Raw genomic sequence first — 13,881 nt, forward strand, 5'->3', positions numbered from 1 at the left:
TGCTAAATGAATATTTTTCGTCAGTATTCACACAGGAAAAAGACAATGTTGTCGAGGAGAATACTGAGATTCAGGCTACTAGACTAGAAGGGCTTGAGGTTCATGAGGTGGAGGTGTTAGCAATTCTGGAAAGTGTGCAAATAGATAAGTCTCCTGGGCCGGATGGGATTTATCCTAGGATTCTCTGGGAAGCTAGGGAGGAGATTGCTGAGCCTTTGGCCTTGATCTTTAAGTCATCTTTGTCTACAGGAATAATGCCAGAAGACTGGAGGATAGCAAATGTTGTCCCCTTGTTCAAGAAGGGGAGTAGAGATAACCCCGGTAATTATAGACCAGTGAGCCTTACTTCTGTTGTGGGAAAAATCTTGGAAAGGTTTATAAGAGATAGGATGTATAATCATCTGGAAAGGAAGGGTAGGTCGTGCCTCACAAACCTTATAGAGTTCTTTGAGAAGGTGACCAAACAGGTGGATGATGGTAAAGCAGTTGATGTGGTGTATATGGATTTCAGTAAAGCATTTGATAAGGTTCCCCATGGTAGGCTACTGCAGAAAATACAGAGGCATGGGATTCAGGGTGATTTAGCAGTTTGGATCAGATATTGGCTAGCTGGAAGAAGATAAAGGGTGGTGGCTGATGGGAAATGTTCAGACTGGAGTCCAGTTACTAGTGGTGTACCACAAGGATTTGTTTTGGGGCCACTGCTGTTTGTCATTTTTATAAATGACCTGGAGGAGGGCCTAATTTGCAGATGACACTAAAGTCGGTGGAGTTGTGGGCAGTGCGGAAGGATGTTACAAGTTACAGAGGGACATAGATAAGCAGCAGCGCTGGGCTGAGAGGTGGCAAATGGAGTTTAATGCAGAAAAGTGCGAGGTGATTCATTTTGGAAGGAATAACAGGAAGACTGAGAACTGGGCTAATGGTAAGATTCTTGGCAGTGTGGATGAGCAGAGAGATCTCGGTGTCCATGTACATAGATCCCTGAAAGTTGCCACCCAGGTTGAGAGGGTTGTTAAGAAGGCGTACGGTGTGTTAGCTTTTATTGGTAGAGGGATTGAGTTTAGGAGCCATGAGGTCATGTTGCAGCTATACAACACTCTGGTGCGGCCGCATTTGGAGTATTGCGTGCAATTCTGGTCGCCGCATTATAGGAAGGATGTGGAAGCATTGGAAAGGGTGCAGAGGAGATTTACCAGAATGTTGCCTGGTATGGAGGGAAGATCTTATGAGGAAAGGCTGAGGGACTTGAGGCTGTTTTCGTTAGAGAGAAGAAGGTTAAGAGGTGACTTAATTGAGGCATACAAGATGATCAGAGGATTGGATAGGGTGGACAGTGAGAGCCTTTTTCCTCGGATGGTGATGTCTAGCACGAGGGGACATACCTTTAAATTGAGGGGAGATAGATATAAGACAGATGTCAGAGGTAGGTTATTTACTCAGAGAGTAGTAAGGGCGTGGAATGCCCTGCCTGCAACAGAAGTGGACTCACCAACACTAAGGACATTCAAATGGTCATTGGATAGACATATGGACAATAAGGGAATAGTGTAGATGGGCTTTAGAGTGGTTTCGAGGGCCGAAGGGCCTGTACTGCGCTGTAATGTTCTATGTTCTATGTTCTAAGATGGATTGTTCATTTGGCACTTCACTGAAGATTGTTGCAAATGCATTTGCCTTACCTATTGCACAGATGTGCTGGATTCCAAGCACATTTGAGGATGAGGATATTTGTAGAGACTCCTCCTCCAGTGATTTGTTTAATTGTCCACCACCATTCACAATTGGATGGGGCAAGATTGCTGAGCTTGGATCTGATCCATTGGTTGTGGAATCACTTAGCTCTGACTATCACTTGCTGCTTATGCTGTTCGGCACACACAGTCCTGTGTTGTAGCTTCAGCAGATTGACACCTTGCTTTAAGTATGCCTGGTGCAACACCTGGCATACCATCCTGCACTCTTCATTGAACCAAGATTGATCCCCTGGCTTGGTTGTAATGGTAGAGTGGGGGATATGCCGGGCCATGAGGTTGTGGTTGAGTACAATTTTGCTGTTGCTGATGGCCCACAGAGGGTCATGTATGCCCAGTCTTGGGTTGCTAGATCTGTTCAAAATCTATCCCAGTTAGCACTGTTAGAGCCACACAACACGATGGAGGGTATCCTCAATGTGAAAACAGGACTTTGGCTCCACAAGGACTGTGTGGTGATACAATACTAGCGTGGGCAGTTCCCTTTGTGGCAGCCAGATAGGTCAGAACGAGGTCAAGTATGTCTTTCTCTTGACACTTCCCGTGGCGGCCATGGAGTGAGTGGCTGCACACAGGGCAGCTCCACCTCGAAAGCATTGATTTTGGCACTTTCTACCCATTGAAGGGGTAGTTTAGGCATAAAAGGTTCACCCCAAGATTAGCATGTCTACTGGCTTTCAGACCCAGCAGAAGACAGTTAAAGACCCGGCGAAGGAGTTGGAAGAGACCTGTGGAGCAGCACTAATTTCGAGAATGGCGAGGGGAAAGGGTCACCGTCGGTGAGAAAGCCTCAAATGGAGCTGATGTGAGCTTCATCAAGGAGGAATTTTGCCAGCAAAGGAAGGAGATGCACGACGACTGATTGAAGGCAAATGAGAGAGCAGTGGCACCTCTGCGAGGGTCATTGGACCGGCTGGAGAAATGCCGCAAGGTGAAAGGAGCGACGATATGGGAGGTGGAGAAGGTGGTGTCTGACCAGAGCATCAGATTGTGTCCTTGAAGGCAGACGTGGGGATTCTGAGAGATCTACGTAAGTCGTTGCGGGTGAAGTTGGAGGAGGAGAACAGGTCCAGACGGCAGAACCTTCGGTTTGTGGGTCTGCCAGAGGGTGTGGAAGGAGCGAGCGCCACAAAGTACATTGAGGATGATGGCCGAATTGATGGAGGAGAAAAGCAAATTACTGCGGATGCTGGAATCTGAAACCAAACAGAAAATGCTGGAAAATCTCAGCAGCTCTGGCAGCATCTGTAGGGAAAGAAAAGAGCTAATGTTTCGAGCTTTGACAAAGGGTCACCTGGACTCAAAACGTTAGCTCTTCTTGGTGGTACTGTCACTGGGGGGGGTCGGAGGAGTTATGTGATAGTGAATGGGGTGCTGGAGGCGGCGCCGTTGGTGTTAGTCAACATTTGTACATCCAACTGGGATGATGCTGGGTTATTTGGAGCGAGCCGCAGACCTGGATACGCACAAACTGGGTGGAGATTTTAACTGTGTAATGGAGCCGAAGGTGGACATGTCGAGCCCAAAGTCTATGTGAAGGCTAAGGATGGCGAAGGGTTTATGGGGAAAATGGGGGTGGTGGATCCGTGGTGGTCAGGAAACCGGGAGAGAGGGTACTCGTTCTTCTCGCATGTGTATAAGGTGTATTTTAGAATTGATTTCTTTGCTGTTAGTCGGGCATGGGGGTGGTGGAGGCAGAGAATACAGGAATTGTGATTTCGGACCATGCGCTAGATTGGCTGGAGGTAAGTCTTAGCTCGGGGCAGGTGCAGAGGCTGGGATGGAGGTTAGATTCAGGTCTCTTGGCGGATAAGGCATTTTGTTAAAAGATGAGACTGGAAATTGGGAGTTATGTGGAGCTTATTCAGAATGGGGAGGTGTGAGCGGCCACTTTCTGGGAGGTGTTGAAGGCAGTGGTTTGAGGGAAGATCATCTTGTTCAAGGCTCACAACGATAGAAGTAGGAAGAAGCACAGATGGCTGCTGGATGGCATAATTGAGGTGGTTAGGATATACTCGGTGGACCCCAACGAATGAGTTGTTGGCGGAGAGGAAGAGGCTGAAGGGACAGTTTGATTGGTTGACGACAGGCAAAGCGGTGGGGCAGCTGTGGAGGGCAAGGGAGGTGCAGTATGAGTACAAAGAAAAAACAAGCCGTATGTTGACTCACCAGTTGCAACGGCAGGCGGCGTCTAGGGAAATTTTAAGAGTGCGGGCGGAGAATGAGGAGGTGATGTCAGAGCCAGGGAGGTGATGTCAGAGCCGGGGAGGATAAACGAGGTGTTCTGGGAGGGATTACGAGAAGTTGTATAGGGTCGAGCCGGGTGGAGAGGAGAGGGATATGGGACGATTCTTGGATGAGTTGGAGTTCTCACAGTTGGAGGTGAGGCGATGGGAGAGGGGGGAGTTGTCAGAGACACTGACACAGATGTCGATTACACTGAACCTGAAGAGGGGAAGGATCCACTGGAGCGTGTGTCGTACAGACCTATCTTGTTGTTGAATATGGACGTAAAAGTATTGGCAAAGGTGTTGATGTGGAGGATGGAAGGGTGTGTGCCAGGGATGGTCTCGGAGGATCAAATGGGTTTTGTGACGGGTAGGCAGCTCTCCAATATCAAGAGGCTTTTAAATGTAGTTATGACTCCATCAGGGGGACGGGTGCCAGAGTCTATTGTTTTGATGGTTGCAGAGAGGCCTTTGGTCGGGTGGAGTGGAGGTACCCGTTTGAAATTCTGGGAAGGTTTGGGTCAAAGTTTGTGGCTTGGGAATGAGGCAGGGGTGCCCGCAGTTGCCACTGTTATTCGCGTTTGAGACTGAACGCTTGGCGAGGGATTGTATTGTGAGAGGGGGGGGACAGAGAGTACCGGGTGTCATTGTATGCAGACAACCTGTTGTTGTTTGGGTCAGACCTGCTGGAGAGTATAGGCAAGATCAAGGGCCTGTCAGGGAGGTTTGGGGCCTACTCCGAGTATAAGCTGAATGTTGGGAAGAGCAAGGTGTTTCCGGTGAATGTGGGGCAGAGCACTGCCGTTTAAGGTAGCTAGGGAGAGGTTCAGATATTTGGGGATTCTAGTGACAGGTGAGTGGGCCACGGTGCACAGGTGGAATTTGACAATGTTAGTGGAAGAGGTTAAGTGGGATTTTAAGAGGTGGGACATTTTGCACTTGACGCTGTCAGGGAGGTTGCAAGGTGGCGAAGGTGAATATGTTCCAAGGTTCCTGCTTATCTTTCAGACCTTCCCGATCTTTCACTCCACGGTCTTCTTCTGGAGGGTGGAGGCACTGATCTCGGAGTTCATACGGATGGGGAAGGTTCCGAGGGTGAAGAGGGCTCTGCTGCAGAGGCTGAGACATAAAGGGGAGGTTTGTGCTCCCGAACCTGCTACATTACTATTGGGCAGCGAATGTGGAGAAGGTGAGGCGATGGTGGCACAATTGTGTGGGAACCATGGGTTCGAGCCGGGGGTGGATAGATGGGATGAATGGGAAGTTGAGGGAGGTGGGTGGAGCAGGTTAGGGAGTTGTTCTCGGAAGGGAAGTTTACGGGACTGGACGAGCTGCGAGAGAGATTTGAGCTGCCGAGGGGCAGAGAGTTTAAGTATATACAAGTGCGGGACGTTGCGCGAAAGGAGTGGAGAGCATTCCCCAAGCTACTGGAGTACCAACTGTTGGAGCAACTGCTGCTTCCTGATGACTTGGGGGAGGGCAGGGTTGGAGATATATACGGGTGGTTGCGGGAGCAAGTGGTGAGGGTCAAGTGTAAATTGGAGGAGGAGTTGGGGAGGGAGGGAAATAGATTGGGGGCTGTTCTGTGAGGCGATGTGGCAGGTGAACTCAACCTCGTCCTGTGCGAGGATGTCCTATCAGTCATCCGTCACCTACAAAGTGATGGAAGGAGTCATTGTCAGTGCTGCGCAGTGGCGCTTACTCAGTAATAACTTGCTCATTAATTCCCTTTTTGGATTCCATCAGGACCACTCACCTCCAGACCTCATTACAGCCTTGCCATCACAGAACATAAGGCCAGCGCAGTCATGATGGGCAAATGGGCTAGTTCTGTGCTGTAAACTCTATGAAAATGTGAGGAATTGTATATTCTAAAATAGTGTCTGCTGAGATGGAGCAGGAAGCAATTGCAGTTCCAGGTACTGGAATCGCAGAAAAACAAACCCCTGTTAATTCAAACTTCAAATTACCAAATCGTTTCTATGTATAATAAGCCTCCTGTGCTCTTTATTTAAATTGATTAATTAAAATTACTGGATAATTTGAATCTCGAGTGCAAAATTGAATGCAAAAAGAGCACGATTGCACAGTGGTTCGCACAGTTGCTTCACAGCTCCAGGGTCCCAGGTTCGATTCCCAGCTTGGGTCACTGTCTGTGCGGAGTCTGCACGTTCTCCCTGTGGGTAGGTTTCCTCCGGGTGCTCCGGTTTCCTCCCACAGTCCAAAGATGTGCAGGTTAGGTGGATTGGCTATGCTAAATTGTTCTTAGTGTCCAAAAAAGGTTAGTTGGGGTTACGGGGATAGGGTGGGGGTGTGAGGGTAGGGTGGAGGTGTGAGCTTGGGTAGGGTGCTCTTTCCAAGGGCCGGTGCAGACTCGATGGGCCGAATAGCCTCCTTCTGCACTGTACATTCTACGAAATAGTAACTTTGTACTAACAGAATTAGATTACATATCCTGGGCTGGATTCTCCGCTGTCGGGATGCTCCGTTCTGCCGGCAGCCCAGGGGTTTCCCGATGGTGTGGGGCTGCCCCGCAATGGGAAGCCCCATTGACCAGCCGGCGAAACGGAGCATCCCGCCGCATGCTGAACCAGAAATCTGGCACTGCGGGATGGAGAATCCAGCCCCTTGTCTTTTTATATTCCGTCATATTTTTGCACTAACACAAAGCAGTTTTATTGATGTTTTACCTGCTGGTAAATGGATGTAGCATTATTTTCACTGTGTTGTACAACCTTGAGCAAATTTCTGAAGACATGGATTAGGACATCAAGGCTGGGATTGCTGGCAGACAGCAGGGTGAGTTCTAACATACAGATCTCGGGGTACATCAATTCTCTCTGTGCAGTACCCTCAGTAATATTACAGAGATAACTAGATGATTGAGCCATGAGTTTCACATCTGTATCACAGAGCAGAGAAAACAATTACACATTCTGTATTTATATTCAACACACATTTGGGATTAGAGGTAAAGTCACAGCAAAATTATGTCATGGTTTAAAATGGATAAGAAAGGGATTTGGCTAAACCTAAAAGGTAGAACTCTGCATGAATAAACACAACCCGGTCCAAAAAGTCCTTTTAGCTAAAATTATCCATATAAAACTGAGAAGTCAAAATGAACACCAGGTATTACCAAGTAGATTCTAGCCACAACTTGGGAGAGAAAAATTGGGGTACTTCCATATAACTTGCCACAACCACTTTACCACCAGTAAACTCAGATATATGTAGAAGTGAATGAAAATACAGTTGTTGCAATTTCTTTCCAGAGTTACACTTAATTCAGTGAAATTGATACAATCAATGGTTTCCCTTCCGCAGGTTTCTTCTCTTTTCCGATTAAAAACTGCTATTTCTTCTGTAAAGAATTTACTCGTAACCCAGCCACTCCCTCCAACTCCCTGGCCCACCTTTAATCATCTTCCCCGTCTTCAAAATGCTTGAGCACGTCAGTCCCATCCCAATATCTAATAAAATCTTCAGTCTTGTGTCTGTTCAACTCCCATCACCAAAACCAACCTTGCTAAAGTCGCAAATGACACACCTCCTTGTGGTGCATTATCCCTCCTACCCTTCTCACCCTTTTTGTTGTGTTTACAGTTAAAAAGTTTTAGGTTGGAGTACTTAAAATTACAAACTCAAATACAGTTATCAAAATACAGATCTAATATTTTTCTCATGCCTTTTAACTTTATATGAATTATGCTGAAAGGGAGAAATTGAACAAGACAAATGAAAACGTGTGGGACATACAGGTTAATAGAACTTTGTTGTATTGCGGTGATGGGATGCAAATTAACTGGGCAACAGCAAGTTAAACTAATTGCCACTTCAAAAGATCTCAGTACCATTTTTACACATGTATGGAGTATCTATTAATACAAAGAGATGTCTGAACTCTGGGAAATTATGAAAGAAAATGAATAAAGGGCAAAAAAGAGGTGAAATAATAAAGTAGAAGCTTAAAAATATATTTTATATTAATGCTAAGACTATTTTAGACAGGTTTGTGTAATTAGAAACCTATGACATAAGGAAAGTGTGATGTGATTCTGAATATACAGCAGAAACAAGATTGAACTAGTTTCTGAATGTGACATTAAAATACCACGCTACTCATAATATAATTCATGGCTAACATGGAATTACTGAAAGAATTAAGCCAAGCTAATCTCATTGCCATTGAGACTGGCGATTTAGCCATTTGTTGGCTGAATTAGTACAAATATCTACTTCTACACATAGAGAAACATTAGGTATTCATATAAAATCAAATTACCTTTCTTCATTCTTTCTATCTCATTCACTCTTTCTTCGCTCCTTTCTAAGTCAATCTCTAATTTCCCTATTCCAGCTGTAGTTAAATAAAATTTGGAACTTTGATAATTTACACATTCTTTTATTTTTTCATTAAAAAAATATTGTTTTATATTTTAATTACTGCTGCTTTAATTAACGGAAACACGGACAGTACTCAAGACAGTCCATGTTACTCTAGCAAGAGAAATCAGCTCCTTCATTCCAAACTAAATTAGGATATTAAATTCCCTTCTGTAAACACTGCCTTCAAAAGGTTGGGGAGCGGCGAGTCAATGAATGTGTTGAGCGGTCTATTTTATAGTTAGCCAGGGCTTAGACTAGGATTTTTTTGTCTAATATTTCCCAGATAACTATCCAGGAAAGTAACTAGGACTGACCATTTTTGGAAGGGTCCAAGGAAATTGCTGATTGGTTGTTCAAACTACCGAGAAATTCAACGTATTGGAACATCCACAGACACTCTGGTCGGGATTCTCCCCTATCAGGCGGGGCGGGATTCTCCGCACCTTTAGGGGCCAAGCCCTCACCGTGAGGGGCTAGGCGTGCGCCGGAGTGGTTGGCGCATCGCCGGACGGCGGGAAAGGCCTTTGGCGCCACGTCAGCTGGGGCCGAAAGGTCTTCGCCGGGCGGCGGAAGTCCATGCATGCGCGGGAGCGTCTGCTGACGTCATCCCCGCGCATGCACCGGGTTGGGGGGGGGGGGGGCTCTTCCGCGTCGGCCATGGCGAAGACTGTGGCCGAGGCGGAGGGAAAAGAGTGCCCCCACAGCACAGGCCCGCCCGTGGATCGGTGGGCCCTGATCGCGGGCCAGGCCACCGTGGGGGCACCCCCCGGGGCTAGATCGGCCCGCGCACCCCCCCCCCCAAAGACCCCGGAGCCCGCCCGCACTGCCAGTCCTGCCGATAAGGTAGGTGGTTTGATTCACGTCGGCGGGACTGGCATGACAGCAGCGGGACTTCGGCCCATCACGGGCCGGAGAATCGCCAGGGGGGCCCGCCGACGGGCGCGGTGCGATTCCCGCCCCCGCCAAATTTTTGGTGCCGGAGATTTTGGCGGCCGGCGGGGGCGGGATTCTCGCCGCTCCCCTGCGATTCTCCGACCCGGCAGGGAGGTCGGAGAATCCCGCCCCAGACATTCATCTTGGGGATAATCTAGACAGCGGAGAATATAGGTCCTAATCCCTAGCTCATAAAACAAATGGGAGTTTAAGTAGTGCATTATTTCTTGTAGTTTAACGCACTTCACAAGATTCCTCCAATGCTGTCCACTTTCCCAGATCTAGATGCTTGACATCGATATTGTTTCTTACCTCTCTTCCAACCAATGGTCCTTAAACTGTTAACTGTGACCTAGTACCAACACATTGTTGCTAACTTTGCCTTAGTTCAATTGCTCTGTTTTATTACCTTTGTTCTTGAGTCGCCAGGTATCTTTATGATACTGCCACGAGGTTGAAGTCCGAGTAATGATCAATAATCCAATACACCGATTAGTAAGATTTAAATCAAAGCATGTTTATTATACACAGTAATCGCTACTCATGCACAAATTCTACGTCTAAGCTACTTCTACAACTAACAGGCCTATACTTAACTTTGGAGTGGCCCACCAGGTCAGGGAAACAAATGGCCTTTTGTTCGGGTTCTGAGCCTGCAGGATTCAAAGTTGGTACGGATTGGTAGCTAGGAGCGCCTATCTCGTAGCGAGCGTTGAATTAAGACTTACGATTTCGATCTTCACTGCTCCGGTCACGGTCAATGTTGGTTCGTTGTTGCTGGGTGACCCGGGCAGGAAGAAGGGCGTGAATAGAGCGAAGAGGTGGAGAAAAAGAGAGCGATTTGAACTTGGGGCTCAATTCTTATAGTCCCCAGGGGCTTCCCGCCTTTCGGGGCGGACCCTGTACCTGGTCCCAAGTGATTGGACTTTGTCCCAATCGCTTGGTTCGATTTTCTCCAATGCTGGAGCGGTTCCCTGATCGATGGGCGGTCTTGAGGTGCTCGTTCACCTCATTTTGTGTAGGCTCCTGCTGGCGCCGAAGAGTCTGGTTTTGCTTTGTGTGTCTAAATGTTGCTTATTGTTCCCGGCAATTGCTCATTAGTATGCAGATGGCTGTTGTTTTGTTATGCTGATGGTTGCTGGTATCAATATTGTCTGGCCTTTCCAGAGGTAAATACACAGCCAACTTGCAGCTGCTGGTTTTTGTCTTGTTGGCTGACTTTCCCATCAGCCTTTGCCGTTCTTCATTTTGAATCGGGAGTTGGCCATTTTCAGTGGCTACAACACCCGTCACTGAGTCAGAAGGTTGCGGATTCATGCCCCATGCCAGACACTTGAACACACAAATTATGATGTGGAGATGCTGGCGTTGGACTGGGGTGAGCACAGTAAGAAGTCTTACAACACCAGGTTAAAGTCCAACAGGTTTGTTTCGATGTCACTAGCTTTCGGAGCGCTAATCCGCTTTCCGAAAGCTAGTGACATCGAAACAAACCTGTTGGACTTTAACCTGGTGTTGTAAGACTTCTTACTGTACACAAATTATGCTAACACCTTATGCAGAAATAAGGGAGAGTTGATGGGGATGCCATCTTTCAGATGAGAGCAGACAGGGCCTCAGTCAAAGATGGGCATGAAAGATGCCACAGCACTATTTGAAAAGCAAGCAAATGCACCAGGTCAGAATTTCTCCCTCAGCCAACCCAACTAGCATTTATCACATTGTTGTTTCTGGGACCATTTATTACATTGTTGTTTGTGGGAAATTGGCAATAAAGCATTCTGGGAAATCCTAAAGCCATGGAAGTGCACTATATAAATGCTAGTCTTTCCCACCCTAACCCCTCGCTCTCTCTCTCTCTCTCTCTCTCTCTCAGGACATTGGTCTCTGACCCCTTCTTCTCGAACACACATTCCTCTCTTTACAAGGTAGATTTTTGACTTATTCTGCTCTTCATCATCAATCACTCCTTAATGTAACTTTTTTAAGCACTGCTGCTCCTTAAGAAAACTTGCAGATCCCACATGAATCAATACCAATCTCTCTTTCAAAACATTGCTTAAAGATATGATCACTCTCTTTTCATCCCTGAGCTTTCCATTTCTGAAAACATGCATCTCCCTGACCACTTTACTCATTGTTCTGCCACACACTATTGGAGACTTTCAGATTAGTTGTCAAAAATTGAATTTGTTACATATGGGGAACTGCTAATGTTAACATGCAGATACAGCAATTAATTAGGTATGCAAATGTAATGGTGCCCTTTATTGCAAAGGGGATGGATTACAAAAGTTGGAAAGTCTTGCTACAGCTGGTTAGCACTGCTGTCTCACAGCGGCAGGGACCCAGGTTCAATTCCAGCCTCGGGTGACTGCCTGTGTGGAGTTAGTACGTTCTCCCCGTGTCTGCGTGGGTTTCCTTTTTATTGAAAATTTTAAAATAAAAATTTAGAGTGACCAATTCTTTTTTTTCCAATTAAAGGGCAATTTAGTGTGGTTAATTCATGTACCCTGCACATCTTTGGGTTGGGTGGCAAGACCCGCGCAGACACGGGGAGAATGTGCAAACTCCACACGGACAGTGACCCTGGGCAGGGATCGAACCCAGGACCTCGGCACTGTGAGATAGCAGTGCGTTTGTGTGGGTTTCCTCTGGGTGCTGCAGTTTCCTCCCACAGTCCAAAGATGTACAGGTTAGATGGATTAGCCATGCTAAATTGCCCCTTTGTGTCCAAAAGGTTAGGTAGGGTCACTGGGATCGAGTGGGGGCATGTGTCTAAGTAGGGTGCTCTTTCAGAGGGTCGGTATGGACTCGATAGATCGAATGGCCTCCTTCTCCACTGTAAGGATTCTACGATTCTGTGTGCTGTATAGGCATTTGTAAGGCGTCACCCGAATAAAGGGGTTGTCACTGGAGTTTAAAAGCATGAAAGGTGATCTTATGAAACATATAAGATTGAGAAGGCTTGGCAGGGTAGATGCAGCCGGATCCTAATTCTCGCTCACGCCTAAACTCCAGGTATTTTCACCCCCTTCAAAATTCACCTTTCTTAAAAATTGTTGATAAAATAAACAAACCTCCTTCTGGTTCCCAGCCCCTCCACTCCAATTATTTTTCCTTTCACATCCTATGGTTTCAGTTCAGCCCAGGCCAACACTTTGAAAACTTTTTGTCTTCCCGACCCACAGGTTCTGGCTCCCCAGTCTGAATGGACTGTTCACAACTTTAATTCTAACTCATTGTGCTTCTTCTTCCTCAAAGCCGATCTTGAAAACTGTTGTCTTGTTTGCAAATTTTCCACCCCACTTCAGATTCCAAGCCCTGGTCCTAATTCTTGAAAACATCTCCCTCTCTGCAGTTTCCTAACCAAGACTCCAAGACAAAGTGTGTATTTACAATTTTCTTTAACTGTGAACTCTAGGCTAAAATACTTAATAATTTTGCTTGCACCCATTTCTTATCCCAGTTATTTTTCATCAGGTTCCTGGATGCTAACAGGGGTAGAAAGGTATGGATTTCCTACTGAGTCTATAAGAGAAGGAGTTACAAGAAGTAAACATTGCCTCATGGTCATAGCACACAGCATACATCCTGAACATGCAAGTAAATAGGCCTCAGGCGTTAGCTGATTGGCAATGCCAATATAATCAACAAATAAAGAGGAAACATGTATGAATAGCAGAGATCATAAGCAAACCATGCCACAAGTAGTACCACTTCAACAATAACCTATAGGTACATAAGACGGACTAACAGCCACTGAAGTCTTAGTCATTCTCATCGTAATAAACCAAGGTGTCACCAGTACAATAACAATCATCGCGGCAGCCTCCGTCTCGTAGCACAATTGGTTGCACGTGCTGGTCAACTGGGTAGAGGATAATAAAATTTTTCCAAGAACTGCAGTTAATGCAGAGGAACTTTTCTTTTAATAAATTTAGAGTGCGAATTATTTTATTTTCAACTGTGGGGCAATTTAGCGTGGCCAATCCATCTAACCTGCACATCTTTGGGTTGTGGGGGGCAAGACCCACGCAGACATGGGGAGAATGTGCAAACTCCACACAGACAGTGACCCGAGACCAGGATTGAACCCGGGTCCTCAGTGGCATGAGGCAGCATTGCTAACCACTGCACCACCCAAAATGTAGAGGAACTTAGTGCAATAACCATCACTAGGGAGAAGGTATTAAATAAACTAATGGGAGTAAAGACCGATACATTTCTGGGACTTGATGGCCTGCACCCTAGGGTATTAAAGGAGGTGGCAGCAGAGATTGTGGATGCATTGGTTATGATATTTCAAAATTCCCTGGAATCTGGAATGGTCATAGTGGATTGGAAATACGCTAATGTAACTCCCCTATTCAAAAAGGGAGAGAGGCAAAAAATAGGAAATGATAGACCGGTTAGCTTCACCTCTATGGTGGGGAAGTTGCTGGAATCAATCATTGAGGAGAGATGACTGAGCATATGGAAAGACAAAGCTCAATCCACCATTGTCAGCATGGTTTTATGAAGGGCAAGTCAAGCTTGGCAAACTTGCTTGAGTTCTTTCGAGGACGTAACCAGCA

General features: G+C 46.4%; 1 protein-coding gene across 3 annotated transcripts in view; it reads right to left on the minus strand.

The window, feature by feature from the left end:
- lyst (lysosomal trafficking regulator) overlaps positions 1-13,881 on the minus strand; it is a 482,598-nt gene that overhangs the window by 242,348 nt on the left and 226,369 nt on the right. For all 3 annotated transcript variants that reach the window (XM_072498518.1, XM_072498516.1, XM_072498517.1), the window contains one exon: positions 6,673-6,884. In XM_072498518.1, coding sequence (XP_072354619.1) covers positions 6,673-6,884 — 212 coding nt within the window. The remainder of the gene's footprint in view (positions 1-6,672; positions 6,885-13,881) is intronic.

Source organism: Scyliorhinus torazame, chromosome 4 (assembly GCF_047496885.1).
Source record: "Scyliorhinus torazame isolate Kashiwa2021f chromosome 4, sScyTor2.1, whole genome shotgun sequence".
NCBI lineage: Eukaryota > Metazoa > Chordata > Chondrichthyes > Carcharhiniformes > Scyliorhinidae > Scyliorhinus > Scyliorhinus torazame.